Raw genomic sequence first — 12,102 nt, 5'->3', positions numbered from 1 at the left:
TGCAAAGAGGCGAGCAAGCGTAAAAAAATGCAGCAAGAGAAGAAACGCACACACGTTTTTGAGCAGATGAGGACGCACGTGCGAGGGCGCCGACAGCGACAACACGAGTGACAAGACACAGACGGCGATAAGCGTACCCATGTCGACTGTTCACACGGCCGGCGTGAGGGCCGACACGCGACACTGGAATCGCCACAACTGTGCGGCAGCTACTGCTGCTGCTGTGGCCCTTTCCCAAAGACACTGGCTCTGGCAGCGACGCCCTTGCCCACTGCTTGGAAACCCTTCGCCACAGCCTTGCCGGCGCCTTCGATGCCAGCTAAGATCTGTGGCTGGCTCGCCTTGTCCGCCTTGTACGCCTGCTCCTTCGGATACATCCACTGATGCACCTCCTGAACTGCGACCGCCGCGTTGAGTGGGAAGCGTTGTGCCCCACTGATACCCGGCAGAAGCTCACCAAGACGGCGCTGCCACAGAGGGACACCCATGGTGCACTGACTCTCGTACTCCTCGATGGCTTCTTTCCATATAGAAAAGTCGCGCGCACCGTCTTGATAGGCGTTTGTGATGGCTGTGTGCAAGCTGGACTGCATGAGAACTGCTGCTCGCGTGATCGCCGTTCCCACGACACTGCGCACGACGGTGCTCTGCAGGACGGAGCTCAGCTTGGGAATCATCGTGAGAATGTACTCCATGCAGGACGAAAAGGCCTCGCCGTTATCTTTTTGGTTCTGTCGGCGCGCCTCGACCTGCGCCTTCCAGTACGACATGGAGTCTACGGCCTGCAGCCGCACCTCGACCTCCTTCATGATCGCCGAGAGCAGCCGCTCAATCCCGAGCTGCAGAGACTTGGTGAAGAACTTGACGCAGTGTGCCATCAGCTTCGGTGCCCCGATTGTCTGCGTCTTCTCCCGCTCGTAATGACATTGCCAGTGCAGCATGTACTGCTGTTCCGCGCATGATATGAGCACTGGCATCATAGAGCAGCTCGTCACGTAGACTGCGAGCTGCAGAACGGCTCGCGCATCGATGGACATGAGCTGACCCTGCATCGACTCTGCCACTGTGCGGAAGAGCACCGTCAGGTACTTGAGCAGCATCTCGTCCACGTTGTTCAGCTCCGACTGCATCACGACGGTGGACGTGTCGGTGATGATGGTGGAGTAGCACTGCGTAAGGAAGCCGAGAACGCACTCACCGATGCGCGGCACGACAGCACTGTAGGGCAGCGTTAGGGCGCCACTAGTGTAGGCGCTTGGGATGCTCAGCTCCAGAGAGGTGCACCTGTGGAAGTAGAAGCGCGCAACAAGCTCGGCATATTGCGCGGCATCCGTGGCCACGGCGGGGGCAAACGTATCGCTCATAATGAGCTGCATGCAGTCAACACAGGCCTGCTGCAGCCATGAGCTGATCAGCTGGTCGCTCGCCGTCTCCATCGCGCGCATAAGGGGCAGGTTGCTTAGCTCGACACATTTCACGTTGTCGGCGGCACAGCGGATGAGCGACTGCAGTACCTGGACCTGCTGGACAGCCTCGCTTGTCTCGCTAGGGTTTGCCAGCAGGACCTGCAGCACCTTGAGGGCGTGCTCGGCAATCTTGGCAGAGAGGCTGGCCCACAGCTGGATAATCTCGGCCCGGGAGCGAAGGTGCGGCGAGGTGGCGCCGTAAACTATGTCCTCGATTAAAATGAACCCCATGGCTGTGGCGCAGTACTCGCGGAACTTGCTGAGCACTTCGGCAGGCGACAGGTTCGCCAACGCCAGCGGACACTCCAGCAGATCAGCGCGCGCCTGTTGCCACCGGCCCTCTGTGTAGTACTTGTCGAGGTACTCCTCGCGGTGCAGCTCTATGAAGACGGCTTGGATTCCGGCACCGTTGGACACCGCAGTGATCGCCTCCGCCTCGGCGAACGGCGCCAGCTCCAGCTGCGCTGGCACAAACTCCTCGTTCAGCCACCACTGCTCGCTTGCCTCGGCCATGACGAGGTGCGAGGAAAGGCGACCGGCGGCCACGGTGCCTTGCCACTCCATCGCAGCCTTCCCAATCGGATACGCCTTGTCCCGCAGGACACGCAGCCAGTTGTTGAGATGCTGCACGGCGTAGCTGAAGACATCCTGCGTGAGTGCCGGGACGCGAACATGCAGCACGTACTCGCCAATGGCGTACTCGCTAAGCGGCGCGGCCAGGCGAATCAGCTCGCGCAGCGTGGCCACCGCCCCAACGAGCTGCTGGCGCTGCGTCTGCGACTCCGCTGTCTCGAGATACTCGGCGACGGCAATGGCTTTGGAGAGAAGGCTGCGCACCTGCTGCAGGTTGTCGCGGGTGCTGCGTGACAAGAGGAGGCTGGAAGTAGCCTTCTTCATGTTCACGACAGCGGTGCGCACGAGGGCAGTGGCGCCGCTGAGCTCCTCGCCTACGAGCTCGGCGTCCCGCTCAGAGATGCTCACGCACTGCTGCGCGGCGTGGATGAGGGCCGGGTAGTGGTGCTCGCACAATGCCTCCACCTGACCTTCGTTTTCTTTGATGAAGACGCCCAAGTCCCGCAGCAGGTCCTCCTCCTCATGCCGCATGTACGCATTCTTGAGCGTCGTGTAGTCAGCAAACTCGCCATCCACAAGGGATGTGATGGCGATGTAGCGCGATGGGGCCATGTGCAGCCCCCCTTCGGAAACCTTCTTTTTGCGCCCTCCGTCTCCCTGCTGAACCGCTGCACGAGCGGCTGCCGAGACGAGTGTGGCGGATATGGACGTACCGCCGCTGTCACCGTCCTCGCTATCAGAGGAGCTGCCGGAGTGGGCGTCGTCATCGTTGTCGCCAAGGTAGCGGCCCCCGTCAAGCGCAATGCCACGTTCCTGCTGCTCCAGCACCGCCGCCGTGCGCTGCGCACTTTCAACAAGGTACATTATACGCTCCTCCACCTCCGCTGCCTTCAGCGCCGATTTCGTCTCCAGTGTGACCGTGCTGAACTCGTTGACAGCGGCGTCCGTCGTCTCCTTGTAGGACTGCGGCGTTGCTTTCATGGCGCGCGGGTCAAGCGACGTTAGGGTGATCCGGTCCGACCGAGCTGTCACAGACAGCTGCCGATTCGCCCACACCGCATACAGCTTGAAACCTTTGCTCTTGACCATGTAGGTATAGTACTTGGTGCTGAACAGAAAGACGTAGCACCGGTCGCCATGGCGCACGAGGACGAGCGGATCCTCGGTGGAGAAGAGGACGCGAGGGGTATCGCATCGGTCACGCAGCACCTTGTAGATGCGACGATCTTGCTTGGTAGGGGCCGCGTCCTCCATTGCGCACGAAGTAATGATGAAAAGACGAGCCGAGAGCGAGCCGATCGGAGAGACGCACACACGAAAGGCGTCCGTTCGCGTGCGCGAGTGTCTTTGAGGCTTTCAAGGCTGCAAGGTGAAGGATGGGCGGTCCAGGCCTGCGGCAGCGGTGCAAAGAGAGTCGTGGCGGATGAGTTCTGCAACTCCCGCACTGTTGGTCGGGCGGGGTGGGGGGGGGTGCGCATGCATGCGCATGAGGCAGTCGGCGAAAGGGAAGGGGTTGAGGAGGCTGCGTATTCATGAGGTGCAGAGATGCGCGTACATGCTCGAAAGTGCTCACCAAGCAACTGGTGAGCTTCCAGACATGAACACGTACGTAATGCTGTGCTAGTAGCCGCGCGAGCATCACTGTATGGATGCGGTTGGAGGGTGGGGGTGGGGGCCGTTTGTCGGATGAAGGGAAGGGGTGCACTTTCCATCTTTCATTGGCTCGCTGCGGCACATTTCAGAGGGCAAGAGGACGGACGCGGATATCGCGTCGTCGCTGCCCGACCCAACACGCACACGAGCAGACGACGCAGTCTAAGTTACCTCAGAGCACAGCGAAGGGAGGGAATAAAAGAAGGGGAAATCATGAAGACCCGCACGGCGGGCGAGGGACACCAACAACAACGACATACGAAGGCGACGTGGATGGGGGGGGGGAGGGAGGCACCAACGCTGAAAACAAGGGTGAGAAGACTCCCTTCTCGCCGTTCTCCCTCCCCTCCGTCCAGCCACAAGCTACCTCACGTACTCCCAGCCGCCCTTGCATGCTCGCTGACACAAGCACACACGTACACGCAGGTACGCCCCGTGCGCCCACCACTGCCGCAATGCCCTTCGAGAAGAGGAGAATGCGCAGGTACGCATACACCGTGCCAACGCTTCTTCGACAAGGCCGCTGTCCTCTTTGTGGTACCAGCGCCCCCACCGGTGATGTGAGAGAACGAGAAGCAACGCAGCGCACGCACGCTTCGCGCTCAAGAAATCGCCGAGCGGTGCCACGACGACTCTTTACGACGAGTGCGCGAAAACGGCACGAAAAAAAAGATGTGTGAGTACAGAAAAATGTTTGCTTGCGGCTCAGCATGCTCATACCACCATACAACGTGAGCTGAACGCCACGTGACCCCGGCCGCTCACACAGGCCCCCATCGCGTCGGGCAAAGCAGCGCCATCCAGGACCTGACCGCCCATACACCAGCAGCAATACATCGCTCTCACTTCGCTGCGTCGCGGGCGCTTGACCCTGCCGCCACCGGAGGTGGACCGGCATTGGCAGGCATAGGGGGGAAGGGGCCTGCTTGTCCCCTTCACGCACAGAGTGGGGCCACTGAGCCCTGATGCGGCGCGCCGAGGTGTGCCCCTGTCATCAGGGGAGCGCATGGATGCAACAGAAGCACTAAAGCAAGGCCACAATGCGATACAGGTCATGCGACAACTCAACCACAAAGCCCAACTTCTGCGCCCGTCCACACGCAGACATATGCTTTTTGGCTCTCTCTCTGTGTGGACTCTTCTGCGCGCAGGGCGGCATGAGAGCTCTCCCAGAGGAACACATGCATGCACACATGCACGCATACACGCAGCCTCCAACACCGGCATTCCTGATTCCTTCCATTATCAGCCGAAATAAGCACAAAACAACAACAAAAAAGTCCAAGTAAATGAGAACACACACACACACGCATATCTCTCTCTAGATGCACACATGCATACACATATACATAGATATATTTTAGGGTGCAGGTCAAAATAAAAAAAGGGAGGGGACAGCGGGGTGGGGGAAGAGATCTACGCCGTGGATACGTCGAGGCACCCAAACGAAGCAACAACCCAAACCCAACAATAACAGCCAAAGGGCGCGAAGTGGGTTTTGAAAGAAAGAAGAAAAAGTGCTGGGGACGGATGTCGTCCGCTGGCAGGCGGTGTCATCCGCCGAACCGCCCTCTCTACCGCTGCACTCCCTTCTTCTCAGAACGGAGATATCAACACAGGCAAGCGTATGCGCAGACTCACCGCACCACACCTTCCTCTGTTGCTGCTCGGACGTAACGCCTGTGCGCATGACTCCTCACTGCACCCGCCATTGTCAGCCGGCATCCTACATCATGCAGAGGTGCGGCAGGGTGGAGGGGGGGAGGCGAGCAGCCTTCCATCTCCGCTGCCGTCGTCATTGTTGCATTGAGGTCCAAGGTAGAGTGGCAGGGAGGCGGCGACTGCTGCAGTAGTAGCTGCGTTGCCGATACGGTCGCTGCCGCAAGCTATCGGCACGCATCGACAGCTGCTGCCGAGGAGTGCGTGTACAGCTTCCGCTGGTGCTGTTTCTATGGCTGCACGTTCGTCGTGGCCGGTGTGGTCTGCATCTGCAGGGGCAGTATCGGTGGAGCAGAGGCTGGATCGGGCCTCTGAAAGGCCAGTCGACGTTGCGGCTCAGTCGACTGCGCGACCTTTGCCTTCCTGCCGCAGCAGCACGGAAAGAGGCAGCTGAACATGGCGGACCAGCAACTACAGAAGCCAGCACAAGGAGCAGAGCAGCAGCTGCACCCACTGCCTCCACACCCGCAACAACTGTCCTCGCCGTCGCTGCCCACGTCACCCGGGGGCGGCATATCGCTTGCCATCATATGCGGCGGCGGCGGAAACTCCACGACCAGCTCGTCTTCGTCGCCCCTTAAAGCAACTGGAGGGAGTGCTGAGAGCTTGGCAGGGATACGGGCCGGAGAGTCGCCTTCTCTATGTGCTGACTCCACGTCGAAGGGGAGTCCAGAGTCTTCGTTCACATCTTGAATGCGCACGGATCGGTGCCGAGAATTTCGCTGAGCGCCGCGCTCACCAGCACCGGCTGCTCTGGAGGGAGTTGCAACGTGGGCAGCGCCGCCGCCGTATGGCACGTACGCATCGCGTCCCGCCTTCGTACCCGTCGGCGCCGCCGACAGTTGCTTGTCCGCATCAACACCGGCTATGGTCGCGTCCGCAGCTCCCGGCGCTAACACGGTCGTCATCTCCGGCGACACGTACTCGGAGCAGAGCAAGCTCTTGAACTCACGGTGCGAGAGCGGCACGGGGCTGTTGGAGGCGTACCAGAGCGCTGGCGGGCCATCCTTTCCTTTCTGCGTCGACCTCCGTGGTGGGGCATTGCACGGCCAGTTGGCCACTGCCCACGGCTGCTTTTTGGCCCCACCCTGGCTGTACTGCTGCACTGGGTCGCTGAAGATGAGCTGCCGTTCAGCGACGACGTGAGAGGCGGGGCTTGGTGGTGGCGGCAGCAGCTGCAGCGGTGCACCGATGGACTGCTGCCGCTGCGCTGGCTGCGAGTTTCCGGCGGGAGGCGAGACAACCCTGTCTTGTCGCTTCTCGTTTGGCGAAGGATCACCCTCTAAGGCTGCGTCATCGTCCGTCTCGGACTGGTGCGCCGGAACGTGCGAGCGACTGCGGCGACGTCGCACCTTCACCTTGATGCGGCGCCGCTGCACCAGCTCATTGCAAGTAACGCGGCCGCCTTTTAAGGGTCTGCTCGCCGCCGGCTCAGCGGCCTCCGCTGCCTTCTCCTTTGCCGGCGCGACCGAGCCGCCTTGTTTCTGCTCGCCATTTGCAGCTGTGACCGCACCTTCCGCCGGTGCGCCGGCAGCGAACACCTGATTCTCTGTCTTTCCGGCATCGACGGTGAGAGACTGTGCCGGCACCCTTTCCGACGGAGCAGGCGCTCTTGCGCGGTCGGTCGGAGTTGGCGGAGGGGAGCGCGTGAGAAGGTGGCCCTCTACGGGAAGACTGTGCTCCAGCAACGAGTCGACCTCGGCGCTCGTCCCGCGCAGCTCCACTCTTTCACTGGCAGTTGGCGCCGAGGCCGCGATGAACGGCGTAGTCGCCGATGGTGCCATTTCCGGTGAGCCACTTGGCTGGCTTGTAGGGACCGGTGGCTCATCCCCAACAATGACGAGGCGCTCTTCGCATCGAACGTTGGCGGCCGCGGTGGTGGCGGGCGTGGGTGGCGGTGCGACGATCCGACTCAGCAGCGGCGCCACCCCGTTTCTCGACAAAGTTCCCTCGCAGGAGCGCAGATACGTCAGCGCCCCGGCGTCCGTCGAGGCACCGCTCGCAGGCGGAGCCTTGGATGTGCGCCTCAGGAACTCCTCCAACGCCGGCGTCGTGTCTGTAAGATCGACAAGCCGCTGCATCTGCCGTATTGCGTCGTCTTCGGCCACAAAGCGATGCGGCTGGGACGACCGACGCTGAACCTCCGCCGCGAAGTTCCGCTTCTGCTGGAGAAGCCTTAGCTCCTGCTCCTTCAGCTGCGCCTCCTTGCTGAGAATTGCTCTGCACGCCGCTGCTGCGGCGATTTCCTCGTCTTGCGCGGCTATGATCGGCTTCGCAGCGACGCGAGAGAGCGCGTTGGCGTGCCGTTGGAGATGCTTCTGCATCTTGTGCGGCTGTGCACGTCTTTCATGCGAGGAAGTGCTGCTGTTGCCGCAGGTGGACTTCGACGAAGCCGAGGTGCTGCTGGTGCTGGACGTCGTCGCACTCCCTCTTTCCGAGTCGGAAGGCTCGTACGAGCCGCTGCTGCTCGATGAGCTGGACGAGGTGGTCGTGGAGCTTGTAGTGCTATCGGCGCTCGAGGTGGAGGACGTGCGGCTCGTCACCGTGCTGGTCGCGTCGCTAGAGGTGAAGCTGGCCGATCTCGCACGGCGCTTGCGACGGGGCTTCGAGTGGTGCTTGTGCTTGCGTTTTGCATTCTGAGACTCCGAACGGTGTGGTGGCGGCGGCGGTGGCGGTGGCGGTGGAGCGCTCCGACGTGGGGGCAGCTTTGGTGAGGGAGGATCATCGTTGAAGTACCGCCGTGGCGGGGGCGGGTCGTATGTGCTTTGGTACGCATCATTCCACTTGCGACAGTACTGCGGCGCGTAGCGCGAGCGATAGTGGTCTCGGTTGCTGCCACCGGCGCGCCAGCGATCGATGTCATCTAAGTCCATACCGCCGATGTTTGTCGCAACTGAGCAGCGCTGTGCATCACGAAAGAAATGGATGAAGAAAGGGCAGCGGGATAGTTGCAAGAGAGAAGAGGCGCTAGGCGATCATGGCCAGCGATAACTGCAACGCAAGCGGGCAGGGGCACGAGGCGAGGAGGCGCGTGAAGGACGTCACCGCCGAAGACGAAAAAGAAGCCGGCCCCATGCGCTGTCCTTTATTATTTCATTCCAGCGAAGGAAGCGCGTAGTAACGCTTCTTCAACCCAGGCGAGCCGCTGGCTAAGTGTGGGAGGTGTCCCAGGGCGGCGCCGACCGCACAGCACCGTGGTGGGCCTCTCCCTCACCAGCGTTTTTCTCCTTCCCTCATGCGTATTTACGCTTACGCCGTCTGTTCGCCACGCACGCGCCCAATACTTGGCAACACCGGCATCCATGCTTGATAGCAAAACAGAACTGAACTAAGAAAGAGAAGGGCGCTCGCATGTCGTGCGAGTACCGCGTTGCATCTACAAGAGAGAAATACGATCGCAGTCAGCACATCGGCCGTCGTGCCGCCTTCGCCGCCCATGACTGCTATACGCAGGCCATCGTGCTCGTCCAGACAATCACTTTCCGTCACCGTGTAATCGAGCAAAACGCACACCGAGCCATCGACGGGTGCCTTCTCGTTTCGTTCCGTTTCCTTGTCCATCCAGCTGCACCACTACCAGCAGCGAGCGGGCGCTTCTCCGACAACGCCTTTACACGGTGATTTTTCGTTCGCACGAGGAGTCCGCCGGGCACGCCCACGCACGTTATATTGCGTCAGGACGAGGTATCAGGCTCCATCCAGATACGGGCACGGAAGGTTTTGTACAAGTCGCGCACCAGCGTGCGGAAGTCGAGTCGGTGCATGGACTGGTAGTAGAAAGTGAGCTTGCGACGGTCAAATTGGTACTCGGCGTCTACGATGCGCATGGGCAGCCCGCTCTCCTGCACCTTTTCCTGCGCCACCTCCACGGCGCGCGTCTCAAGCTCTGTCTGCACACCCTGCAACTGCGTCACCTCGAGCACGCTCGCAACACGCAGAACCTTGCCTACGCCCTTGTCGCGGTTCTCGCCGAGCTGGTGAGCCTCCGCGTCCCTCCACGTGTGCGTGACGAGCCCGATGTCCTCTCCTCTGTCGCCACCGACCACGACGTGCTCGCCCGGGGCTACGTAGTAGGGAGATTCGTACTGCAGTATGCGCTTGCGCTTGAACTCCACCAGCACCTGACAAGGCCCGTTGCAGTCCTCCGGCGGTGTGGAAGGAGCTCTCACCGACTCCGCGTTGGGTCGCCGGCGCCGCTCTGCCTCCTCCTCGGGGTTGAAGGGCGGCATCGATGCACCTTTGCTGACCACTTCGTCGAGCAGATGGTCGTAGTTGAGCTGGCCACGGCTGACGGGCGGCGAGGCCATCGGTGGTGAGCCGCTATTGTTGTCATCCGATAGGTACATGTGGCGAGGCGGTGTGATCATCGCATCCACATGCGCGCTGAGCGTCGGGGCGCCCGGGTCAAGGCCGAGGCGCTCCTGCAGCTGCCGCAGCTGCGCAGTGAACGCAGCATGGCTCGCTTGCAGATTGGACGACGACTGGCGATACCATCGATCCACGGCGCATTGGATCTCGTCCACATCCTGCACCAACAGCGATGTGTTCATCATCCGCCTTTCCTGGGTCGTGTGTGTTGCCGTGCAAAGGTGTTTGCGGATGTGCAGCAGGACGTCACGCACGGAAAACGGAAGCGCGGCCAGAGGCGGTGCGAGCGTGCAGGCAGCGAGCAGGTGTACGCGGCAGAAATGCTCCCCGCCAAAACAAAAAAGTGGGCGCCGCGATCAATGAGCGGGATCAGCACCTAATACGGGATAAGCGATGCACACGCGCAGGGAGGGGAGTCGAGGGGGGATGGCAGTCTGTGCGAATGTGGGTAGGAGGGTGCGAGGAAGAAGGGACCACTCGGTTGCACTCACATCTTCCGCCGGCGCAGAACACGAAACGTCCACGTGAGGGGCGAGCACAAAAGACAGGAGGAGGGGCACCGCCCAGCACACATGGGTAAGGGTGAGGCGTGGAGGAGAAGAGCGTCATGACTTTGTAAAGACATTGCGCTGCAGCGAAGGGGGGAGGGCGGTGGCTCCTCTCGGCAGTGAAGTCGAACCACAGACAAAACACGAGCTGTGCATCGTGGAGATTCTCTACTGTGTGCCAGACACGCACGCAGCGGCATATGCGCTCGCCCGTTTGACCCATTGAGGAGACTGTGCGACAACGTCGACCGCCTCATTGCTTGATTTGAGACTGGTGTACCTCTCTCGCGTTGCAGCGCGACGCAGGTTGCTATGGTCTCCTCCTTTTCTCCGCAAACTTGCCGGTTGCAGTCCCCCCCCCCCACACACACACGTGCGCAAGAACAACACGGGTACGCAGGTGAATCTATGCACATTTGGTGGCATCCACCGTGGTATTTGGCCTTCGGATCGCGCCACTGCAGTGTCTATGGCTGCACCACGACTATGACAATGGAGAAAGACGAGGAGGTGCACTACCGCGAGCGCGAGTCTCAACCTGTTCCGCTGTTGGCTCGCCTCTCGCCCACAGCTGCGGCACACGCCTGGCCGAGACGAAAGGGAAGAGCAAATAGTGAAGGCACAATGACATCAGGCAGGCGGTGATGGCAATGGTGAGGGCAGCGACACATCTGCCTACCAGGCTGCGAGTGGATCGCGGTCCTTGTCGGAGACCAGCACGGTAGTCCCCTCTAGCTTCGCCTGCAGTGTGCGTTGCAACACCGCTTTAAGAAAGCCGCGCTCGGTGTTTGTATGCTCGCAAAGGATAACCGCCTGCCCAGCTGCCGTGGCGGCCAGCACATCATGGTGGCTCATCTCACCTGAGAGCAACACGTGCACTGGGAGGCGCAGCAGCCGAAACACACTGGTGCCGCTACCGGCACACAGGGCTACCGACGATACCTTGTGTGACGGTTCCCATGAGTCTGGCAGCGCCACTCGCACCGTGGCCAGGCCCAGCTGCTGCTTCAGCGACCCCACCATAGAGCAGAACTCCACCTCTTCCTTTAATTTGACAAGGCGGCCCATTCCGGTGGCCTTCGTTGCCTCCGCCGCGTTCGGTGCGTACGAGGAGGTGGGCTGGATGGGACTAGCGGTGTAAGCGCCGTCGCCAGCAACCAAGGAGGCAAGCCAGTCGTTGATGCCGCCCTCTGCAGCGTCGAGCGACGTGTGTGGCGCGTAGATGGACATCCCTGCCGAGGCCGCCTGCAGAATAATTCGTTGCTTCGGATCCTGGAGCGTTAAGCGCTTCACAGGGCGGAAGAGCGGCGGGTGGTAGGCGAGAATGACCTCAACGTTTTTTTCCAGGCACTCTTCCATCACCTCCGGGGTGAGGTCGATGGTGAGCATAATGGCGTTGCTCTTGTTGGGTGCCGGGGACTCGAGAAGAACGCCTACGTTGTCCCACGAGTGGTCTGCAAGGCTTAGCGGGGCGACCTCCTGCATGACCTGCACCACACGCTGAAGAAGCGCCATGATGGACACTGCGCACGCCGTGGCAGCGGAGCCGCGAGAAGAAGAGCCGAGATGGCTGGGAGGAGGGAAAGGCGCCGACCTCGCTGTGGCGATGAGGTTGTGTGGGTGGGCGGGCGGGCTCCCGAGTTCTTGTGATGCGACAAGAGAGAGGTTCGTATTGTGATCACGCTCTCTAGCGACACCGTTTGTTTTCTGGTACGGAGGGGGCGGCGGGGGCGAGATGCGATGCGGTGGGAACACGCATAGAGGGTGGAGAGTTG

At 61.1% G+C, this 12,102-nt stretch overlaps 4 protein-coding genes across 4 annotated transcripts; all 4 read right to left on the bottom strand.

The window, feature by feature from the left end:
- Positions 1-209: 209 nt before the first annotated feature.
- Positions 210-3,293, bottom strand: LDBPK_110160 (hypothetical protein, conserved; the record flags this gene model as incomplete). The annotated part of the gene is made up of 1 exon (XM_003858946.1): positions 210-3,293. The coding sequence occupies one exon, from the start codon at positions 3,291-3,293 to the stop codon at positions 210-212; it is 3,084 nt and encodes a 1,027-aa protein (XP_003858994.1).
- Positions 3,294-5,641: 2,348 nt separating this feature from the next.
- On the bottom strand, positions 5,642-8,284 carry LDBPK_110150 (hypothetical protein, conserved; the record flags this gene model as incomplete). The annotated part of the gene is made up of 1 exon (XM_003858945.1): positions 5,642-8,284. One exon carries the CDS (start codon positions 8,282-8,284, stop codon positions 5,642-5,644), a length of 2,643 nt encoding a protein of 880 aa, XP_003858993.1.
- An 801-nt stretch (positions 8,285-9,085) lies between these two features.
- LDBPK_110140 (hypothetical protein, conserved) lies at positions 9,086-9,964 on the bottom strand (the record flags this gene model as incomplete). Its single annotated transcript, XM_003858944.1, has 1 exon — positions 9,086-9,964. The coding sequence occupies one exon, from the start codon at positions 9,962-9,964 to the stop codon at positions 9,086-9,088; it is 879 nt and encodes a 292-aa protein (XP_003858992.1).
- A 1,038-nt stretch (positions 9,965-11,002) lies between these two features.
- LDBPK_110130 (NGG1 interacting factor 3-like protein) lies at positions 11,003-11,842 on the bottom strand (the record flags this gene model as incomplete). Its single annotated transcript, XM_003858943.1, has 1 exon — positions 11,003-11,842. The coding sequence occupies one exon, from the start codon at positions 11,840-11,842 to the stop codon at positions 11,003-11,005; it is 840 nt and encodes a 279-aa protein (XP_003858991.1).
- Between the last annotated feature and the right edge of the window lie 260 nt (positions 11,843-12,102).

The sequence above is a fragment of the Leishmania donovani genome, chromosome 11, assembly GCF_000227135.1.
Source record: "Leishmania donovani BPK282A1 complete genome, chromosome 11".
Classification (NCBI taxonomy): Eukaryota; Euglenozoa; class Kinetoplastea; order Trypanosomatida; family Trypanosomatidae; genus Leishmania; species Leishmania donovani.
Note: the sequence above shows the minus strand (reverse complement) of the source record. Positions and strands in the feature narration are given on the sequence as shown.